Source organism: Sciurus carolinensis, chromosome 1 (assembly GCF_902686445.1).
Source record: "Sciurus carolinensis chromosome 1, mSciCar1.2, whole genome shotgun sequence".
Lineage (NCBI taxonomy): Eukaryota > Metazoa > Chordata > Mammalia > Rodentia > Sciuridae > Sciurus > Sciurus carolinensis.
In genome coordinates this window covers 17,741,383-17,763,282 of record NC_062213.1, presented here as the reverse complement: position 1 = coordinate 17,763,282, position 21,900 = coordinate 17,741,383, and the positions used below count along the sequence as shown (strand labels likewise).

The following is a 21,900-nucleotide window of genomic DNA, read 5'->3' as shown; positions in this document are numbered from 1 at the left end:
GATGTGTCCGTGGGCAAGCTCTTATCCTTCCTGTGCCTCAATTTCCTCTTCTGTAAGATGGAAATAATAAATAGAGCCTATTTGGAAGAATTGTTGAGAAAATCAAACATTGCTTAGAGCAGTGCCTTGCCTTTCAATATAAAAGGAAGAGAATAACTGCAATATTGAACACTAATACGTGTTCAGTTTTCTCTGTGCTAGTCGCTTTTCTACTTAAAATATTTCATTTAATCTTCCTAACCATTCTATGCGTACTTACTATTTTTCTCTGTTAGAGATGAGGAAATTGAAACAGAAAAGTTGATCTAATCAGTATAAGTTAATTATTACTGGGTCTCTGCTGAACCTTGTGCATATTTGATTGTAGAATTTTCTAGTTAATGATTTTTATACCTGATTCTCCCCATAAGTGTGTGAGTTCCTTAAATCTGATGACTCGAGCTGTCTTTTTTGACTTGATAAACCTAGTGCCAGAGAAGTAAAAGAAAAGGCACACAGCAGGTAAATAATGGTGAATAAATTGGAAGTAGTTTACTGGGAAGTCTCAATTTGGAGCATAAATATGAAAAGTTTTTTTCCTTTTTTCAGTATTGGCTCCCAACCATATTATAGAACTCTTTAGGTTCTATAATGACATGAAGAGTTGGTTCCCCTGATGACATCTAGGTCAAATTTTGCAGCTTTTCAGTTGTTGAGACATATTGGGCTTAGGTTTAAACAATGTTTTCTCTAGAGGAGCGTATATTAGAGAAAAGTAAAGAGATCAGGGGAGGGGGAGGATAAGAAGGGTAAAGGGGGCTGAAAATGATCAAAGTGTTATATGAATATACAAATATGCCACATGAAACTCATTGTTCTGTATAATTAATATGCACTAATAAAAAGGTTTTTTTGTAATCCCAGTGGCTTAGGAAGTTGAGGCAGGAGGATTGCAAGTTCAAAGTCAGCCTTAGCAACTTAGTAAGATGATAAAATTCCACAAAGGGCTGGGGAGGGCTGGGGTGGGCTGGGGCTGTAGCTCGGTGGTAGAGCACTTGCCTCGCATGTGCAAGGCACTGGGTTCGATCCTCAGCACCACATAAAAAAAATAAATAAATAAAGATATTGCGATCTGCGGAGACTGCTGATGACCCCAACAAAGATACCAGTGAAAATGCAGGTGGTCAAAGTGATGAGCACAAGGAAGGCTATACAATCCCAGCTGAGTATGGAATCGGACCATCAGCCCAGCATTCCTGTTGGCATAGACTATGTGACGCCTAAAACAGGGTTTTACTATAAGCTGTGTCCACTCTTTTATACAGATGAAGAAGATGCAGAGAATACTCATTGCAGCAACCTTCCTCATGATCAGAAATTAAAGAAATTTCTGAATAAATTGGTAGAAGAACGCAGGCAGAAGGAGGTTAATATGTGCAAGAAGCTTAATTTCAAAGAAAACAATGGTTCTTTGTTTTTTAATGTTAACTGTTTTAAAATACAATACTGATAGTTAGAAGAAAACTATTATACTCTTCTGTTTTAGTGGAAAAATAATAAATGTTCATGTGTTAAGTGTTACAGCAAAAAAAGAATACACATACGATTAAGTTAATGCAGAATAGTTTGTTTCATCAGAATGACAACAGAGGTACTTTGTAGACTGACTCCATAAGCTACTTTAAGACAACTTGCACCACTAAGTAAAAGATAACAGAACCATTCAGAGAAATGAAATTTACTTGTTCCAATCCTCAAAGAAATGTCAATTTTTGATTCCATTCAATGAGGAACAAAACTAATTGTATTTTTATTACTTTCATCTTGAAACTTTGCACATTTTAATCTGAGCCTTGCAGACTTTTCATGTGGAGTTTGAAGCTATTTTGGTTGCATTTCATTTTTGGAGAACTTCATGTAAGATTGGTAATTCAAATGCAGGTGTAGTTTTCTTTTAATGTCATGCTATTATTTAGATAATAAGATATTAAATAATTGGCTTTAGATTTTTGTCATTTTTTTTCCCATGAGTTCCTGCTAGGTTTTATATTCTAGTAGTTGATGTATTTTCAGTGAAATGTAAAAATATTCCCTTTCTGTTTGGCCAATATTAATTTCTTGAGATTTACTGCTTGTCACTTGAGTCCTATAGCTGTCATACATCTCTGGTATAAGCAATATTTGATTTTTGAAATGTGTAGACCATCTCTTCATATTTTCAAGAGGTAATTTTTACATTTCTGCATTTTAAAAAGTTTGGTCATAATCCTAGACGCATGCTTCTAATTCATGTACCTGCACATGTGACCTTTGTGAACAGAAATTTGCATGTATAATCTGTTTACTTGTAACTCTCTGGTTATTTACTGTTTATATCGTGGATTCAAGTTACTGAAGTGAATGTCAATAAAAAATTTTTTAAAAAGATATTGTATCCATCTACAACTTAAAAATATTTTTTTTAAAAAAGGACTGGGGATATAGCTCAGTGGTTAAGGCCTCTGGATTCGATTCCTGGTATCAAAAAAAAAATAAAAAATGTCTTCTGATGAGCTGGTTGGAGACCACTGCTTTAAATAATAAGCATAGACTTGAATTGTGGGGGCCATTGATTTAATTATCATACTTTACACACAGCAAAGCTGCGTGGTTGTGGTTTTTTCCATCCCTAGAGCAGGTAAGGCAAAACAGGAAATGAAAAGTGTATCTAGTAAACAATAACAACAAATGCTTTCATAAAGCTTACTCTGTGTCAAGTGCACCTCTGACCACATGGAATGTATCTAGTCATGTAAAACCCATCAGCTCAATTACTCCTCACAGCAAGTCCAGGCTACAGACCCTCTGGTCATACCCATTTTGCAGATGAGGGGAAAGGCATATTAAGGTTTGTAGCACACTTTTCAACACAGCTGGGAAGTGACCATGGACTTCACAGCCTGTGCTCTTGACCACAGTGCTGTGCCACCTCTCCCAAGGAAGCCCGGCTCCTCAGAATAATTTTGAAATTAAAAAAAGCTAAATGGTAAAATATAATTAAAATGATTGAATACAAATTTCAAAAATGTAGGAAGTAGGGCTGGGGATATAGCTCAGTTGGTAGCAGTGCTTTCCACCAAAGCACAAGGCCCTAGCTTCAATCCCCAGCACTGCCAAAAACAAACAAACAAACAAACAAAAATGCAGGAAGGGGGAGCCACACAAACACTTTTATGTGAGTCAAGAAGGATTCTTTTGCTGTGCTCTTTGGCATCTGCCCACATGACTTCTCAGGATGTGGTCACTGGCCACATGCTTCTTATAGCCACTAGATTCCACTCTCCCTCTGGGTTTTCTCCTCCCCCCTCAGCCTTCTGAAGCCTTCTTTAGGCTTTCTTTGCCCTTGTTCTTTTTCAGGGATCCCACACACACACATACACACAAACACACACATGTGTATCTATTTCTCTACAGGGAGAGTATCTCTCTCTTATATTTTTTATTCCTTAAGGTATTTTATGACTTAGAATAAAATTCCTTACAGTAAAACTTTATTCCTTAACATAAATACACATATACATCCCCCCATATATATTTATACTTAACGTTAAGAAGTTGGCTCATGCAAATTGTGGGATTGGCAAGTCCAAAATATGCATGTAGGCTGATAGGCTGGAGACCCAAGGAAGAGCTAATGTTACAGTTTCAAGTCTAAAGGCAGTCTGAGGACAGAATTCTTTCGTCTTTGGGGGACCTCAGTCTTTTTCTCTTAAGGTCTTTGACTGATTGGATGAGGCCCAATCACATTTTAGAGGGCTATCTGCTTTACTCAAGGTCTACTGATTTAAATGGTAATCATCTAAAAAAATTCCTTCACTGCCACATCTGAACTGATGTTTGATCAAACAACTGGGTACCTTGGCTTACCCAAGTTGACCCCAGACTGTTACAGATTCACTGGAAGGGAGTTTGGGCTTGTGTTAATTTCCTACAATATAGGTGAGGCTCTGGCATTGGGACCCCAGGGGACATAGAGAGCTTCAGTTCCCTCTAGGAGGAAAATCTGTCCAAATTTCAGAGTGCTCACTGCCCTAGGACACCTGTCAACACCACTGGGTGGGTTTTGGTGGTAAGTCTGACTTCCAGTTTCCAAAGAAGAAACATTGCTTACTGGGATTCAGGAAGAATATGTTATGGGCTTGTCTGATCCCACATTGCTCTCCTTTCTAGAAGCATGAACTCGGTTCTTCCTGTCCATCCTATTGGAGCTCCTCTAGCACTTTTTTTTTTTTTTTTAATTGGTACTGGAGACTGAACTCAGGGGGCACTTAACGGTTGAGCAACATCCCCAGCCCCCCACCCCCTTTTTTTTATTTTGAGACAGGATTTCACTGAGTTGCTTAGGACTTTAAGTTGCTAAAGCTGGTTTTGAACTTGTGATCCTCCTGCCTCAGTCTCCTGAGTCACTGGGATTACAGGCATGTGCCAACATGCCTGGCTTCCTCTAGTACTTTGTACCTGACTCTGGACACTTGAAACTTTGGATCTTGTGTGGAACTTTGGATCTTCTGGTTGTAGCTGATCTACATTTTCTTGTCCCCACTTCCCACCATGTAGGCGAGTCCCTTGAGGGTCAGGGCTGAGCTCACACTGCGGAGCATGAGTAGCTCACTGGAGAAAATCTACAAAGTTGCTTCTCTGTGACGTTTCTTGGGCAGGAGCAGGATTGGTCTTATCCTCAATGAGGCCTACGTAAAACAGGAAGCGGAACAGGACATCTACCATGGACAGAGGCTGATTTCTGTTTAGCCTTTCAGTTCTACAATCTAGGGTCCAAAAAAAAAAAAAAAGTCTTGCTGCTGAAAATTAGTCTGTGAAGACAGTTGTGCCCAGTATTTTCTGGCAGAGCCTTGCCCAGCTTGGGGTGGGGACCATGCAGCTGAAGAGTGAAAATTTTTTTTTGTCGGGGTGGGAGGGAAGGGCGCTAGGAAGAACTGATAGGTGAAAGCTCTCTACGTGAACTGCTGGATGTGTACTAGGGAATCTGCGAGAAGCTGTGTTAGTTTCCCGTCACTTCTGGAACAAATTGCTACACATTTTAAAATAGCACAAAATCATTATTTTAGAGTTCAGAAGGCTGGGTCTGATATGGTCTCCCTGGTCCATGTCAGGATGTCAGCAGGGCTATGTTCCCTTCTGCAGACTCTAGGGAGAATCCCTTTCTGTGCCTTTCCCAGGTAGACCCTGCTTGTATTCCTTGCTGGTGGTCTTCTTTCCTCTCCTTCAAAGCCAGCAATGGTGTAGGGTCTTTACCACTATATCATACTGACTTCCTCTGTCTCCCTCTTTTTCTTCTTCTTCTTTTTTTTTGTACCAGGGATTGAAACCAGGGGCCCTTAGCCACTGAGCCACATCCCCAGCTCTTTTTATTTTCTATTTTGAGACAGGGTCTCCCTGAGTTGCTTAGGGCCTCACTAAGCTGCTGAGACTGGTTCTGAACTTGCGATCTTCTTGCCTCAGCCTCCCCAGTTGCTAGGATTACAGGATTACAGGTGTGTGCCACCATGCTTGACCTCCCTCTTCACTTTTAAGGACCTTATCATTACGTTGAACTCACATTGATAGTCCAGGATAGTCTTTCCATTTTAAGGTGCTTAGCTTAATCACATCTGAAAATTTTCCTTAGCCATGTAACAACATAGGTTTCAGGGATTGGGATATGGACATCCTTCAGGAGCCATTGAATACCATACCTACCATAGTAGCCTTATATTTCCATTTCAGATAAGTAATTAGTATAACATATGACTTTAAACTGAAAGACACAATAATTTGTAAGCTTTTCTGAGCAGGTATTTAAAGTGATTTTAAAAGCAAATGTACTAGATTTATAATTGAAGTACTTAAAAATCAAATATAGTAGATTTATAATTGCAGCTTTAAAATGTTTAAAAGAATTTTTATCAAGTGTGTAAAAGAGACATTTTTTAAGAGGGACTTTGTTCCATTTGAGTTTATTAACAGTAATAAAAAGTCCCTCTCATTTTGAATTAAAATGTTCTAGATTTGTAAATTGAATATCAAGATTTATTAGTTGAATATAAAGGAAACTAATGAAACTAGGTCTCTATATTCATTACTTTATCAATGAACAAGAATTTTAAACCAAGAAGCTATAAATAATTCTATCTATGTACATCCTTATGCCGATTCTTATTCTGGTTCAGGATAAGTATGTGGTCCTAAGACTTACATAAGGTTTTATGAATGAATGTTTGGGTTTATTAACTCATTCAACTCTAACACTATGCTAGATACTATGCCATCCCCACAGATAAGACTACAGTGACAACGCCCAGGAGAGATAGTGCCATGGGAGACGAGATTTACTCTGGGGAGGCTTCCATGAAAAAGGGGCCCTAAGGAGCAACAAGTGCTAACCAGACAAGTGTTGAAGGAAGAACATTTTAGATGGACAGCCTGAGCAAGGAAGACAGCATATTTATGAAATAGCGAGATTTTTTGTGATCCTGGTGGAGTTTAAAAAATTATCTCTAATTGCTCTCATGTATATTTTATATTTTATGTCATTTTCTGATGGCGAATTAGTGGCAAGATTAGGGCATGTTCCAATCAGTCAGTCATCCACAGGCAAGGGACCTGAGTAAATCATGGCCAGCTGAAAAGAGCGCATTCCTAACCCTATGCTTCGACTCTTCTTGCTTGGGGAATAAAAAGGATGGTTCATGTTTGTTGAACTCACATTACGTGCTTGGTTCCAGGCTCTTTATATGTATTAGTTTGCTTAATCTCCCAATCATAGAGATAGTGACTCTTTTTTAAAAAAAATTTTTTTTGTAGATGACACAATACTTTTGTATTATTTGTTTATTTTTTTAATGTGGTGCTGAGGATCGAACCCAGAGCTTCGCATGTGCTAGGCAAGCGCTCTACCACTGAGTCACAACCCCAGCCCGAGACAGTGACTCTTACTGTCACTATTGTAGAGTTGAGGAGACTGAGGCAGAGGGGTTAAGTAAGGTGACAGAGGTCACTACAAGTGGCAGGACGATAGTTTAAACCTTGTGCAAACTGTCCCCTTTTTCTGGAATGTTCTTGCTCTCATTCTTCTGTGGCTGCCTCCTTACCTCTTGGGTCACAGCTTCAGCATCATTTTCTCAGATAGATCCCCCTGCTCAGCCTGCCTTAAGCAGGTTGCCCTTATTTTTTTGCACCTGAGCCCTAGTTTACTCTCTCTTTTTTTTTTTTTTTTTTTTTTTTGCGGTACTGGGGATTGAACCCAGGGACTTGTGCTTGGGAGGCAAGCACTCTACCAACTAAGCTATATCCCCAGCCCTAGTTTACTCTCTTAATAACACTTATTACAAATTATTTTTACTTACTTGCCTTTTTTGTTGTTGTTGTTCAGACTAGAGTCTAAATTCCATGAAGACAGGGACATTTCTGTCTTGTTCATCACCCTACTCCTGGTGCTTCAGACAGGTCAAGCATACAGTAACTGTTTCATGAATGTCCATTGGTGACACTGATTTCAAAATTCACTATTCCCAAGTCATCCCACTATACAAACAGTGCATGGAAATATATCATTCAAGCACAAGGCTGTATTATGGGCTCTAATTGGTATTCAGCAACAGGATTATTTTTCAATGTATTCCCAGAAACTTTACAACAATGGTACCAAGATTCTGGGAGAAGGAATATAAGTCTCAATAGGCAAAAGATAAACCTATCTGTTATGATAAAAAGCCAGCTGGAATTAACACACACCAAAAACACACCATTGTGTGTTGTTGGAAAACATTTATTGCATTATAGTGTCAAAAATTTTTACAAAAATATGCCACTGTCTGGTACAAACAACTATAAAAAAATCAGTTCATCATGCAAGAGAAGTGCAAATAATTTATACAGAAGGATTCAGCTCACACAATATTAAATAAACATCTTTGCATGTACTTGGTCTAACTTACACTTTAAATTCAAACCACTTTACTATTTTTCACTAAAAAAAAAAGTACATTAAAGCTTCTAGGCTTAGGACATGGACTATCATATACACCCCCTTCAGCCAGGGTGATTGGCACACAGTAGGTTAAAGATGGCGCCAAAGTTTCCCAAGCGTAGAGCAGGGTTTGGAGCCTTCTGTTTAACAGATGTGTGCATCATAAATTAAACAAACTGTATCTATATTCAAAGATAGAAAAGTCATGTTCAAACTCCAGAAGTAATGTCGCTGATGGACTTTCAAGGAGTTCTTAGTTTTGGAGCAGTCATCCGTTGTTGGCCAAATGGAGCAGGACTCAAGTTTTGAAAGGTTTTTCCAGGAAGCTTTGTTTGCTGAGTTCAAGGACACTTTGAAAAAGGCCTCGCATACAAAGTCACAAATATCATGGTCCCTTGCTCCTTCCTTGCTGCCTCATGGATTAGACCACTTGCTTAGTGAAGAGGAGGATTAACAGACAGTGAACTTCCCCCCTGGGCTGGAAACTCCATGTAACTTGCAGCTGGTACTAGAGGAGAGGAGATGGGATGGGTGCATTAAATGTACTTCTTAGTCTAAGGGGAGAGGAAAGAGCTGCTTGTTACCATCAGAACCTCAGTGTCTAGAGAACAAGCTGTGGCTCAGCCTTATGTTTTTATAAGGGTTATCTTTATAATAAAAATGTGAGTACCCAAGGGAAAAATGAATTTGTCAAAACATGCCACACACTTTATAGCAAGTAGAGTGTACTCACTAGAATTCAGTACTCATATGGGAGTTAGAGGTCTGCATAAGTATTAAGTGGCTCCTTACCTTTTCCAATAAGAATCAGAAACTTAAAAAGTTTGGAAGCTTAATGTCCAGTTGCCCATCATGCAGCGGTCTCCAGGACCTTCCACAGTGAGGGTCTTGAGAAGAATGACGTTAAGTGTCATGTGTCTCCGTCATACCACAAGTGATTGGGACAGGAGGTGGGGATATTGATCAGGCCCCAGGTTTCCATTCAGCTGAGGCACAGCCCCTAAATATCCTGGACATTCTTTCTCATCTTGAAAGCTTTCAGATCCCCCCCACCACACAACCCTTTCAGGTCTGAAGTCTAGGGCCAGAATTTCCTTCATCTGGGAACCACAAAGATTTTACTCTCTGTTAGAAAACACTGAGTTTTAAAGGAATTATGACCTTGTTTGTTGAAGTTGGTAAGGACCCCCAGTTTATCAAAAAGCAATGTCTTTGCAGAGGTTCAGGGTGTTTCTGAGGCCTGTTTAAGCACTAATAGGATTTCAGGCCAGCATCCAGTCAGAAGAGATGGTTCACAGACTCAGATAGTTGGAAAGAGATTAAAAAAAAAAAAAAAAAAACCACCAACAACAGATGTCAACATAGAAAATTATGATAGAGTTTAGTTTAAAAAATGCACACATAAAATTACAGTTAAAAAATTCACACATAAAATATAGAGTGTTTGCAAATCAAGACGTTATTGCCTGGCAGAAAAAATATAAACTCAGGTGCATATTTTATAATAAACATTGTGTTGAATGCTAAGAACGATACACCGTTGAACATCTCTTGCAAGGATTTATCTCCTTGTAAATCACACCACTTGCTTAGACAAATGAAATTCCAAGCTCTTTCTCTTCTCCCATATAAAACCAACAGAAACAAGGAGGCTGTGTTAACAGCAAGTTCTGTAAGTCCAGAAAGATAAGAACTGGTGATAACATAATATACACCCATTATCTTACTTCACAGTTGCAAGTAGAACCCATTCTTACATTGAGATTTTTGCAGTTCAAACCCGGCCACCTGAAATTATCACCTCCAAGCCACCCCAATATGAAATTGATCATGACTAACCAAGGATCATCTTGGGGATGTTTTTACCTTATAACTTTTGTTCTTTTTTGCTAACTGCCCTCCCATTCAACTGATTCATCTGACCAAAGTAACAGTGTTGCATAATGATGTAATCTAGTTTAAAATGTCAGTAGACATATTTATCTGGATCTTGCCATAAAATGAGCACTCCTCAACTTCACTTTTTCTCCTTTCCACAAACGTTGGCCCCTTTCTCTTGGGAGGCTTTAGATTTACTGCCTGTGAACCTTTGATTTGGACCAAATCATAGCATCCCTATGGATGTGCTCAGAACCCTTTCCTTTATTGGAAGTCTGAATTGCTTCAAAACAAACATCAATTTGTAGTTCTGCTTTATAGTGTGTGTGTGGTGGGGGGCGGGGACAGGTAGGCACAGAGAAGAGGGTATAGCAGTTTATCTCTTTTAGAAATTTCCATCTCCGTGCCCCTTCTTGCTGTTACAACAGCAGTTCTGAGACAGGGATTCTTTGTGTTTATTTTTTGGGTCAGTTTGTCCTGGGTGGGTTTGTCAACAGGGAGCCTATTAGTGTCCTGGGAGCAAGAATTTTCTTCTAAACTCACTATACTTACATGCAGTGCTCTGGCCATGCCTAATAGAAACCATGTGGTCTAACACAGTCTGCCTGCTCTCCTCCTTCCACTGTCCCCACACAAACCACAGCATCAAAGATACACCATTTCTATCCCTTCCCCCTCCCTCTCTACCTGCCAATTCCTTCCTTATTCTCCACTTCCAATGAAAGAGACCCATAAATGTTGGTTTCTTCTTTTTTCATCCTTAAAAAAAGACATCCAACTGTCACACACCACATCCAGTAACACCAAAGTGCATGGGCAGAGTCCACAGGCACCATCTTGGTAAATAATATACAAAACAATGACTCTACCTGTTGGGGTGGTGGTCGTTTTGCACAAATGCGGGTTGTTGCCTGGGGTATGATGTACAATGAGCCTGGTTTACTAGTTTTGTGCTAATAATCCAAAGCAGCCAATGTTCCTAGGATTGCAAACCTGAAAGTGGCAAGAACTTTCCCTTTCTTTGGTCAACATGATGGAGCAGAGGTCATGATTGGTGGGAAGATGGAAGACCATGAACCCCTAAACCTGAAGCTGACAAAGTTTCCAGAACTTTCCATAGCAATGGCATACTCGGATCCACTCTATACCTTTAAGGAAGGTAAGATATTTCAGCAAACCTGAATATTATGGAAGAAGTAGCATTTAATTTAATAGTCTGGGCCCTCCATTCTCCATGTAAAACTGATATGGGAGAGAAAAACAAACCAAAAAACCCTCTTAGTTATTACAATGGTTTGTGGCCCTCCAAAGGTCAACCTGATACAACATAATCTTTTTTATTCCTGTTTGGTTTTTCTCATTAGGGAAAATTTAAATTCAATTCATTCATTTTTTTCTTTTGTGGGGAGATGATAATGAAAGAAATATTGAGAAAGCCTGGTGCAAGTATAAGCATTATGAAGTGGGGAGCATTGGACAGTTGCCTACAGAATGCTGATATGTGGTTTGAGTGTTTTTGAAGGACAGGCACAGAGAGGTGTTGAATCACTGCTGTCCCTTGCCTTGTTTCTGTACTTGCTTAGCCACCTCTTTCTCTTCCAAGGGTCACCCCAAGGGACAACCCTCAAGGGTACACTGTTCCCCAATGTGAATGTGAGTCAAATTCCTATTTCTGTTTCAGTTATTTGCCAAGGGCATGCAGGGTGGCAACTTTGGGGGTGGGAAGGAAGCAAATACAACTGCAAATATATGTACATTGTTGTAGAAAAGCAACTTTCTATAAAAAGTAAAAAAAAAAAAAAAAAAAAAATTCCCCACCCTCTTCCAGGAATATCTATCTGACAATTAACTCATGAGGTCCTGAGATTTCCTTTCTTCCATAGTGACCTGCTGATACCTGCCTTGCAAAATCCCATGGGATCTTGGTTTTAACTCTCTTCATTTTAACTCTTCAGCCCTGAAATCAGTTTAAGATGAACTCATCTCCCTATTTGGCTGGAACTCCAGGCTTTATTTTTAATGACACTTGCAAAAAGCCCTAGTTTAGGTTGTCTCAAGGTTGACGTTGGACTTAAGAAAGCTCAATTTATCACCTTGACGATGGGAAGAACAACTGGCAAAATACTCCATTGACTGATAGGTAAAACCTGTCTCTCAAGCCCCAGTACTCGTATGTCAGTTCACAGACATACACTTATCCAGGAAGGTACCCAAGGAAGCCCAGACAAGCCCAGAAGTTAAACCAGAAGAAGGAAGTCTTCATAGCTACAGTGCCTGATTCCCTTTTTTCTGGGGTATGGTTTCTACTGGGACTGTTCTTGATTGGCCTTCTCTTTCCCCAGGGAACTACAGTATGGAAGGAAAAAAGGCACATGTACTTTGAGATTGTTCTAGGAAGGAGGGGACTCCAAAGAGGGCCCAGTTTGCCTAAAAAGGAAGTGTGAAACAAGAAGAGGCTTGCTTCCAACATCCTTTCCATTTTAAATCACTTTTTATAGTGATGAAAAAACTTACAAGAAACACAGACACTGCCTACTGGATAATGCACGTTGTCAGAGATCACGCTTTATGCTTTTAGAGGTAGACCATTGTGTGGTGTCTCGTAGGGTAAGGCCTATGCCCACCAGGTTTCAGGGGTGGCGCTTCTTTGCCTTTTCAAAACAAACTCAATTAAAACCAAAGCCCAAGGATTTCTTATATGTAGTTTTTCTTCTTTCTTCCTCTTTTCATTTCTTTTTTTCTTTTTTTGTAAAACAGATTTTCACATTGTAAAAGAGCATTCTATCTTGCATTTGAATCTTGCCTTTTTCTTCTTAGGGAACTATCAAGGAGTTTCCATGAATATCAAGAGAATTCCATTTTCATGGCCGACATAGAATGCTTGCCTTTAGAGTCTTGCTGGCAAATTGTTAGAAAAAAGTTTATTTACAGTACTGCTTTTCCAGACCAGTTCCATGTGAAGTTCACATTCTTAAATTCCCATCAGCAACTGCAGCTCTCCCCTCCAAGGTCCTCTCAAGGACTTATCTGAGAAGTCTCAGGCCAACGTTTAAAATGTACACTATTTACAAATGGAGTGTCCAAACTGTGTCCCCAGTTATCCAGTCAGCAGGGGCCCTCTGAAGTGCTGTCATGTGCTGGGATTCAGAACTTGAACAAGTTGATAAAGTCCTGGGGTGAAAGTGGAATGGAGCAGCTCTCTGGGTTGTTAGCCGTGCAGGGATGGTCAGTGCCCTGCGAGGAAACATGGTGGTTAGTTTTGAGTTCCCAGAGGCATCTCGTTGAGTTTTGGCACCATGAGGCATTGCCCAACCTCCAAACAACAATTCTCTCTCAAGAATGCCACAGCACTGCAGAGAAACAGAGCTGTGTGCTGACCCGTGTATGCCCCTGTGCACACAGAGATGGAAGAATTTGGAGGTGTGTGGTTACAGAGAAAAATAAACATAAGGAGGTGAAGGAAATGAGGGTCTAGGAAAGTTTCTTCTCCCTCCCCAGGTGCTGGATCAGTTTTACCCTCCCTTTGATCTGGGGCTTGAGATAGGAAACAGCAGGAAATGGCCTCGAACTGCTGGTGCTATTGGCTCTCAGGGACTAGGCTAGGGTAGTAGCAGGGTCTCTGAAACACATACCTTCCAGGATAGAATGTGACAGTGTTTGCAAAGCTGCAGGGTGTCCCCATACTGCTCTTTCCTGGGGTAACATCGAACAAGCTTAAAATACATCTTCTTCCAATCCAGCTGCCCTTTGTCTGACAAAATTAATCGCTTGCGGATCTAAAAAGCAAACGAATAAAAGTAATTGCAGGAGAATTGGTCAAGAGGATGGTTTGTGGTTTTCTCGTTCTGAAAAGTTCTGCTCCCACCCTCTTTTTCTTTTTCATCTTTCTCCTATAATAGCCAGAAGGGAAGAATTGCCAAGATAGAAAGACGTGCCTTCAAAGCTTCCCTCAGTTTCACAGTAGCTTTTAAGCCCTCTTTGAAAGATATCGGTGGTTGGTAACAACTTACTAGCGACCTCTACTAAATTGCATTTGGTCCATTCATTCTTAAGGTTAGGTCACTTTCATAAGCCACTGCAACCTGTTCTCTGCTCTAGGCTTGAGTGATTATTTCTGGGGAGGTACAGTAACTCTTGGCTGCGTGGCTCTTTTAGATTTAAATATTAGTGGCTTCATGAACAGAACCTGTTGAACTCACACATCTATATAAAGAAATTAGAAAAACCAACTCGACACAGCATGATAAGAGGGAAGAGGCACACAGTTGGCATCTGAAGGCCCAAGTTCAAGTTGAGTTGCCTCAACCAGAGAGTTTGCTAATGTGGCTATGCCATGTGGCCATTTATGGCCTCAGTCTCTTCATCTGTTTAAAGGGGGCATGGTGCTATCTATTCTTTACTGGATTGTGAGGATAAATGGAAATATCTGTAAAAGCACTTGATCTGTAAGGTATAAGTGTATTGTTTTTAGAAGAAAAGGATGTAAACCCATTTATGGAGTTTTTAAACAAGTTATAAAATGTAATTTCATTAAGAATGTGTGCGTGTGTGTGTTTCCCATTAAAACTACCTGAAAAAAAAAAAAAAAAAGAACTTCACCCACTCATTTAGAGACTCCTTAGATTGGAGTTTTACAGTCAAACCAGACAGCCTGAGAAATGGGGCATCCATGCTTTTTGCAAGAGAAGGATGCCAAGGAAGATGAAGGTCAGGCAAAGGAAGGCCATCTGTGAGGCAGCCCGGTGGGTGCCACTGACCTGCCTCTCGGAGAAGTGGTACTGGCAGAGCTTCTTCCACAGCAGCCGGTCCTCGCTGAGCACGTGCAGGTCGGGGGCTGCCTGGCCCAGGCTGACCAGGTCACGCCCATCGCTCAGCCTCTGCATGATGTTCAGTTGTAAGCATAAAGGCAGGTCGGTGAAGGTGAGGCCTTTGAAGGCAGGCTGCAGAGAGGATGACAACAAGCTCGGGGTCAGAGAGCAGCCATTCTCCAGGTGACACCCTGCGAGGATGCGAGAATCCCTTCATCTGCCACCCTGAAGCTGGTTTATTGGTCAGAGGTCAAAAAGTAATTCTCCCCATCCTACATGCAGAACAGGACCCACGGCCAAGACTCACAAAGAGAAGCCTGGAGTGGCCGGGGCCGATGGAGCCAGAGGAATTCTCCTGAGTTTCACAGAGCTCTCTAGTTTTACCCTAAGAGAATCTCTAAATAGCACAGGTTGAATTCTAGGGCTTCATTCAATTCAGGTTCAGTCATAAGGTGTGCTACCTTCCTGTGCGCCTCATGGGCATGGAGGGGGAGCCCCAACCTGCCAGCTGGCCTCCTGGCTCCGTGACCCCCTGCCCCATGACCTTGGCACCTCCACACAGGCTTACTCACTGGCACCCAACACACCTTGCCCACCTGCGCACAGTGCCCTCCCCCGCCTCGGCCCTCTCCTGTCCTTCAGTGCAGTTCAAACCCATTTCCTCTGAATGCCTTTCCTGCATTTGTGATTCCCTCTGGCCTTATTTACTGTGACTCCCCAGAGCGTCTAGGAGCTCTTTCAGACCTTTCTTGCAACACCTCCTATTTGTTATGTGACACAACTCCTCTTCTTCTTTTTTGGTACCAGGGATTGAACCCAGCAGCACTCAACCACCGAGCCACATCCCCAGCCCGTTTTATTTTTTATTTTGAGACAGGGTCTCACCCAGTTGCTTAGGGCCTCCTTAGTTGCTGAGGCTCACTGACATAATTCTTCTAAAAGAAATGCTAAGTGGTACATTCTGCTAGAACTTAAGCTCCACAAAAGGCAGGAATTTTTATCTCGTTTCATTATTGTATCTCTAGGGTCCAGAAGAGTGCTTGGTGCTTAGTAGGCACTCAATGTCAGTGGGATGAATGAAACCCAAAGAGCTAAACAGGCAAAAAAGAACAACACTACAAGGAGCCTGCGCTGATCTGTGTATATATGTGCACGTGTGCGTGTGTGTACGTATGCGTATGAATGCATCTGTGTGTGCTTATTTATATGTGTATGTGCTCACATGCATGTGCATATGTGTATGCATGTGTGTCCATTTGTGTATGTGTGTTCATATGTGCATATGCATGTGTTTGTATATGTGTGTGTGCACACACACTTTGGAAATGGCTGGTGTAGAACCCATTGGCCTAGGCTCCACCATCTTTTGAGGCAATTCTATTCAAACCTGGGGTTCCATTGAACATGTTGAAAACTGCTGTTCTGTGGATAATACACTGGCAATGAATCAGGAGCCCTTTACTGTTTGAAATTTTGAGGAGCTCAGGATACCGCACACAGACCCATAGCTTGAAGGCAGGGACTAATTCTGTACTCCTTGCAGACTGACCCTGCACAAACAAGCCTTCTCGGTGCCTACTGTGAACTGGTCCTGGAGCTGCTGCAACGAGCTCTACTGGCTGGTGAGACTCATAAGCAAACTATTCTGGAGCAATACGTTAGCTGCCATGGCAGAGGAAGCACAGAGTTCCAAGGAATAATCTGGCATGGCAGGTCCTTAGTAGTGCCCTGATATTTCAGACGCTGCCATTCAGAAAAGAAGGTGACAACCCCGGGGACTGGTTACTCATCTTTGCCTACTACTTCTGGGTGAGCTCTCAATTTTGGACTACTTGTTTTTAGTTCAATGTACTGTCACCTCTGAGAAGTCACAGCAGACAAAACAAACAAAAGAAAGGGTGGAAACTTTTTCCCTAGCACAGGGAAAATACCCTTGGGAATGGGTATTATTTTTCTTCCTCATGTTTTTAGGGAGTGAACTTCTGTAGGAAGCACATCAAAGCCCAAATATATAGAGGATCCTGAGGGTCATGCAGTCTCAGTGATTGCCTCCCATGTCCCCTGCGAGGCAGGACAGGCATGTAGTGGGAAGGTGGACAGTGGCAAGGAACCTTGAGAAGGGGACTATCAAGAAGAACAGATGTAACATGGGGGGAACACTGGATGGACAAGTCGCAGATCTGGATCCAGGTACCCTTGGAATGTCTGGCCGCTTCTTGGGGTCCAAAGTGGTCAGGTTTTGAAGACTCTGAAGATCCCTCCAGCTCTAATAATCTCAGACTTGGAGCGACTTCAGCCTCCGGTTTCATCAGAAGTGTCTATGACTTGGCAACTTTTATTGCTCAGTTCCACCCGAGGCTGCTGGGCTGAACTTTCAATTATTTGCAACATTCAGGACTTCACGGGACTGCAGAAGGCCCTGGACCTATTTATCATTTATCATCTGCTGCTGATCATATGAGCTAATAAAACTGCCATGAGATTTTCTTTTTGTTTCCAGCACTTCAAAGCCTCTACTTTTTTGGTTAAAACTCCCAAGCCAATTATTACATTAACTCCTATTAAAGGCAAGTCTACTTGGGCAGAGTTCACTCTGTCAAATTTTCAAACCTGAACTTTTTCAAATTCCTGCGCAGACCCCATGCCAAGTCCTTGCTCCTGATAAATGGTTAACTGCTTGTATGCCGCCTTCTTCTCGAATGGAAACATAGAAAAATAACTTCACACTCACTCCTCCTAATAAACATTGGCTAAAATCCATTTCTGTCTACCCTGCCCCCATGTTTCAAAACACTGCCTGGCCCATAGCAAGGTCATTATATTTGATTTCTCCCCCTATAAATCAGTTCTCTTAATTTTTCCTTCTTTTATTATATGAATTATACTTGCCAATAAAAAATTAGTTCAAAATAATTAGATATGAGGATTTTGAAGGAAAACAAGATTATGTGTTGGGAAGATACTGATAGAACTTTGGCAAATAGAAAGCATTTACCAAAGTCACCTTCGTATTTTCATGCAATAACATGCCTTTTTTTGGGCCAAACTGTTAAAAAGTATGTTTTTAAATACAGTCCAGACTGAAGTAATTAAGTCCTCTCTCCGCCCCCTCTTCCGCAGAGTCGGGCATTTATGTGTAAAGCTTTTCAAAGCTCTGTGGGTTCCAGCAGGGCTCTCAAAATAATAAAGCTTGGAGCCCAGGAGGGTTGAGACACAGGACATGATAGAAGAAGGAGCACAGTCCTCAAAGACAGGCCTGGATTCAATTCCTGGGACAGGTCCTACCACTGCTGAGGCTGTGGCCAAATTACACCCAGCTATCCATCTTCTGGGACCTGAATCCCAACCGACCACTGATAGAAAATATTTTAAAAATAGTGCATTTGTGCTAAACATGTATAGCCATTTTTTTCTTGGTTACTAGTCCCTAAATAATATAGTATAACAACTATTTACAAAGCAGTTAAATTGTATAAGGCATTATAAGTGATCTAGAGATGATTTAAAGTAGACAGGAGGCTGTGCATAGGTTATATGCAAACACTATGCCATTTAATCTCAGGGACTTGAGCATCCATGGATTTTGGTATGCTCAGGGAGTTCTGAAATCAATTCCTGGGGATTGACTGAGGATGACTGTATTCGAAACTAATTTTTCTCATTGATAAAATGAGGCAATACATATCTTACAGTGCTGCTGGGAGCAAATGGGATAATGCAAAGAAGTACTTAGCACAGTGACCAGTAAATTTTGGCCATTAGTTCTATTTGCAATTCACTAGATGAGCTAGTTAGTACATGTGAAGGACTTAAGAGAGTGTGCACAGAGCAAGCCCTTGATGATACTAACAACACTCAAGACATTTAGAACACTTCCTACCCATCAGGCACTGTCGAAACTGCTTTGTATGGATTAACTTATGAACTCTCACACTGGGACCTATTCCTGTTTTCTAGAGGAGGAAAGTGAGGCAAGCATGGAGAGATTGAATAACTTTCCCCCAAACCTGCAGATAGCAAGTCATTTTCATCCTCCATGATTCAGGGCATTATGTTCTAATATGCTCCTTTGAACCCTGAATAAGCACTTCCGCTGGCCATGGAGGAGACTCCCCTTCAAACATTCGTTCATTCCTTAATTCAACTCAAACTGCTTGCAGCCTCCTCTGTGCCAGGTGTGGAGGAAGATGGGCAAGGCCCTGCCTCTGCAGAATTTGTATACTAGTGGACAGAGACAGAAAAGTGCCTATGCATGAGAGGATTGCAGATCATGGAAACTGCTCTGAAGGAGGCTGTGGTTTCAGTAGTTTGGGAGGTCAGAGAGGGTTGTAAGCCAGGACCAAGGTCAGTGTGCAGAGAATAGCCGGGCTTGTTTGGACAGCTCAAGCAGAATGGAGTGAGGTGAGTTTCTGCACAGGATTTCATTGGATTAAAACTTTTTTTTTCTTAGTCAAAAAAGTTGGATCACTGGATAAATAGTTGGAAGAAAGTTGGATGGGAAAAAAGTTTGGAAACCATGGATGTTAAGCTCACTTTGCCATTTTAAGAATAAACAGCCCAGGGTTCTGACCTCAGCTCTAGCTCTAGTTGCTGTGTGATGCTGAGAAAGTCACTAGGCTTCTCTGGTCCCCATCCCAGCTCTAGTCCATGAAGGGTAATAGTAACTATAATGGTTACATATTAAGAGTGTTTGGGAACTAACTAAGGAGGGCTCTGAGGGCATAAGCCCATGGAAGTACAGGTATGGGAATAGATGTGACCAACAGGGGCTCTTAAAGTGTGGGCAGAGGGACCAGGGTGAACTCTGGGCAAGTGTGACCATCTAATGGCTGTTCCAACATTGCTGGAGGGAGGATGTCTTTGGGACAAATAGGACTTGCTCATTTATGTCATTGGCTGGGTAATCCTTTCCTGACTGAAGAGAGGAAATATTAAGTCCAAGCTGGGTGTGGTGGCACATGCCTGTAATCCCAGTGGTTTGGGAGGTCGAGGTAGGAGGATCTCAAGTTTAAAGCCAACCTTAGCAACTCAGTGAGGCCTGAGCAACTTAGCTGGACTCTGTCTCAAAATTTGAAAAAAAAAAAAAAAGGACTGGGGATGTGGCTCAGTGGTTAAGCATTTCTGGGTTCAATCCAGGCCACAGAGAATGCTAGAAATCAAGTAGAAGGGGTAAATGGATTTTCTCTGAAAAAGAAGATGAAATTTCGTTTCAACTTCACCCTGTCAAACTATGCCTACATTTGAGAGATGGGCCTGGGGTAAATTATTGGAATGCATCAGGTTACTGATCTCACACTCTCTTAAAACAATCCAATAACTGAAATGGTTTCTGCGAGACAACCCACCTTTGTGCTCTGCTCTTTGCAAGCATGCATGTGCTGCGTGAGCATGTGTGGGTGCGTGTGAGTGTGGGTGTTGCAGCCCACATGACTTTAAGGGAATCAAAGGGAGTCACACAACTCTGAGGCTTCTAATTATCCTCTTGAGTTTAAGAAACCAAGGCATTGGGAAGTTATTAACAGTGAAGGACATGAAAGTTGAAAACCTCACCTGGTAAAATATTTCTTTAAAGGGGGTCAGGGCTAGGGGTGTGGCTCCATGGAAGAGTACTTGCCTAGTGTGAGCAAGATCCTGGGTTTGATCCCCAGGACAATAAAATAAAATGAGGTCAAGGAGCTGGTGTGGTGGAACACACCTGTAATCCCAGTGGCTCAGGAGGCTGAAGCTGGAGGAATGTGAGTTCACAGCCAGCCTCAGCAACTTAGCAAGGTGCTAAGCAACTTGGCGAGTCCCTGCCTCTAAATAAAATACAAAACAGGGCTGGGGATGTGGATCAGTGGTCCAGTGCCCCCTAAAAAAAATGAGGTCATGCTACTTCTCCTGATATGGTACAGCCCCAACTTTATCAGTGTGGGTCCCGGAAACCACTTAAACAGCAGTGAGATAAGTCAGTGGTCAGATAAGTCAGTGTCAGATAAGTAGGCAAAGTGCCATGTGAGTACCATTTTCTTTTTCTATCAGAAAAGTTATGATAGTGGAACACTGTTTTTTAAGTGTCTGTCCATTAGTGAGCCCTGAGAGATTGCTCCAGCATCTTTTGTACATTGTTGGTGTGCCTCAGTCTTTCTGCTTACTATTAAGAGGGCAAGAGCTGAGGGTGAGTTATGTTTTGAAAGTTAAAAGGATGTTGGGTAGCCATGTTTTGTTGGTGACACATGGCTTTTTCCCCCTTTGAGTGAGAACTGCCCATTTTTGTACATGTATGTTCACAGTCTTTAATCAAAGTCTTCCTTTGTCATAACGACCCATAATTGGAAATAGGATTTTAAAAGGCTGGTACCAGTTCTCCAAGCCTTGGCCTTCACAGCACTACTATATTCAAGGCAGCATCCCAAAGTTGCAAATATTTCATTCTTGGTGAGAAACAGGCAGAGAGCTTTCCGTACCCTACTGAAGACTTCAGCGGGACAGCTAGCATCTGCCTGAAAGCCAAGATCCCATGATGTTTCAAGACCTTGAGGTGGTTCATCAAATACTTTGATCCTGTACTGCCAAGTTCTTCTTCCTACCCTCCCTTTAGCAGGAAGCCTTCTGCCCCCAGTCTGCCCTCAGCATCAGGCTAAAGCATGAAATCAGAAGAGATCAGACTCTTCCATCACCAGGGTAGATTTAAAGTCCTGGTGAGACTGCCTGGCATCCTGGTGGAGGAACCTTCCTGCTTACCCTGGTAATCTGGATGTTGTTCAGCTGCTGCTGCCAGTGCAGAATCGTCTCCATGCGATACACCCACATGTTAATGTTGCCAACCAGCACAGACTTGCCGACTCTCTGGACCAGTGTACACAAGGACGTGTAGAGGGTCTGCAGCAGTTCCCTTATGAGTCGAATGTTTTGCTGGTCTTCAAGGACTTGAGTAGAAAAAAATAATCAAAGTTATGATAGTGGAACACTGTTGTTTAAAGTGGCATTTTCTTCTCAATCTGCTCCTGTTACCCGGCACTGCCTCTGGGGACAGTTTTCTTTCTCACCGGTGTTGATTCTACACTTGGCCAAGCTTTTGCACTCGAGGCTAAGGGGCAGAGTTTCCATGATCTAGGTGCCTCTTTGTTCTCTTCTCCCTGATTTTCTCTAAAGCCCCTTTCTCTCTCCATTGTTCCATAGCACCAATTACTCACCTGATCAGAAAGCTACTTCTTTTGCTCAGTAGGGGCAGCTTTTAGAACGTCAGTG

The 21,900-nt window shown here is 41.7% G+C and overlaps 1 protein-coding gene across 2 annotated transcripts in view; it reads right to left on the bottom strand.

The window, feature by feature from the left end:
- Window positions 1-7,765: 7,765 nt before the first annotated feature.
- Window positions 7,766-21,900, bottom strand: part of Fbxo32 (F-box protein 32) — a 35,925-nt gene continuing 21,790 nt past the window's right edge. The window contains exons 6-10 of one of the 2 annotated variants that reach the window (XR_007108876.1): window positions 21,394-21,578; window positions 14,620-14,802; window positions 13,495-13,638; window positions 12,377-13,096; window positions 7,766-8,492 (exon numbers count right to left, since the gene is read on the bottom strand). Coding sequence is in view for 1 of the 2 variants with exons in the window: in XM_047554423.1 (XP_047410379.1) it covers window positions 13,007-13,096; window positions 13,495-13,638; window positions 14,620-14,802; window positions 21,394-21,578 (602 nt within the window). In the remaining variant the exon portion in view is untranslated. Of the gene's footprint in view, window positions 8,493-10,226; window positions 13,097-13,494; window positions 13,639-14,619; window positions 14,803-21,393; window positions 21,579-21,900 lie in introns of those variants that run through there. The other variant, XM_047554423.1, reaches the window with a different exon arrangement.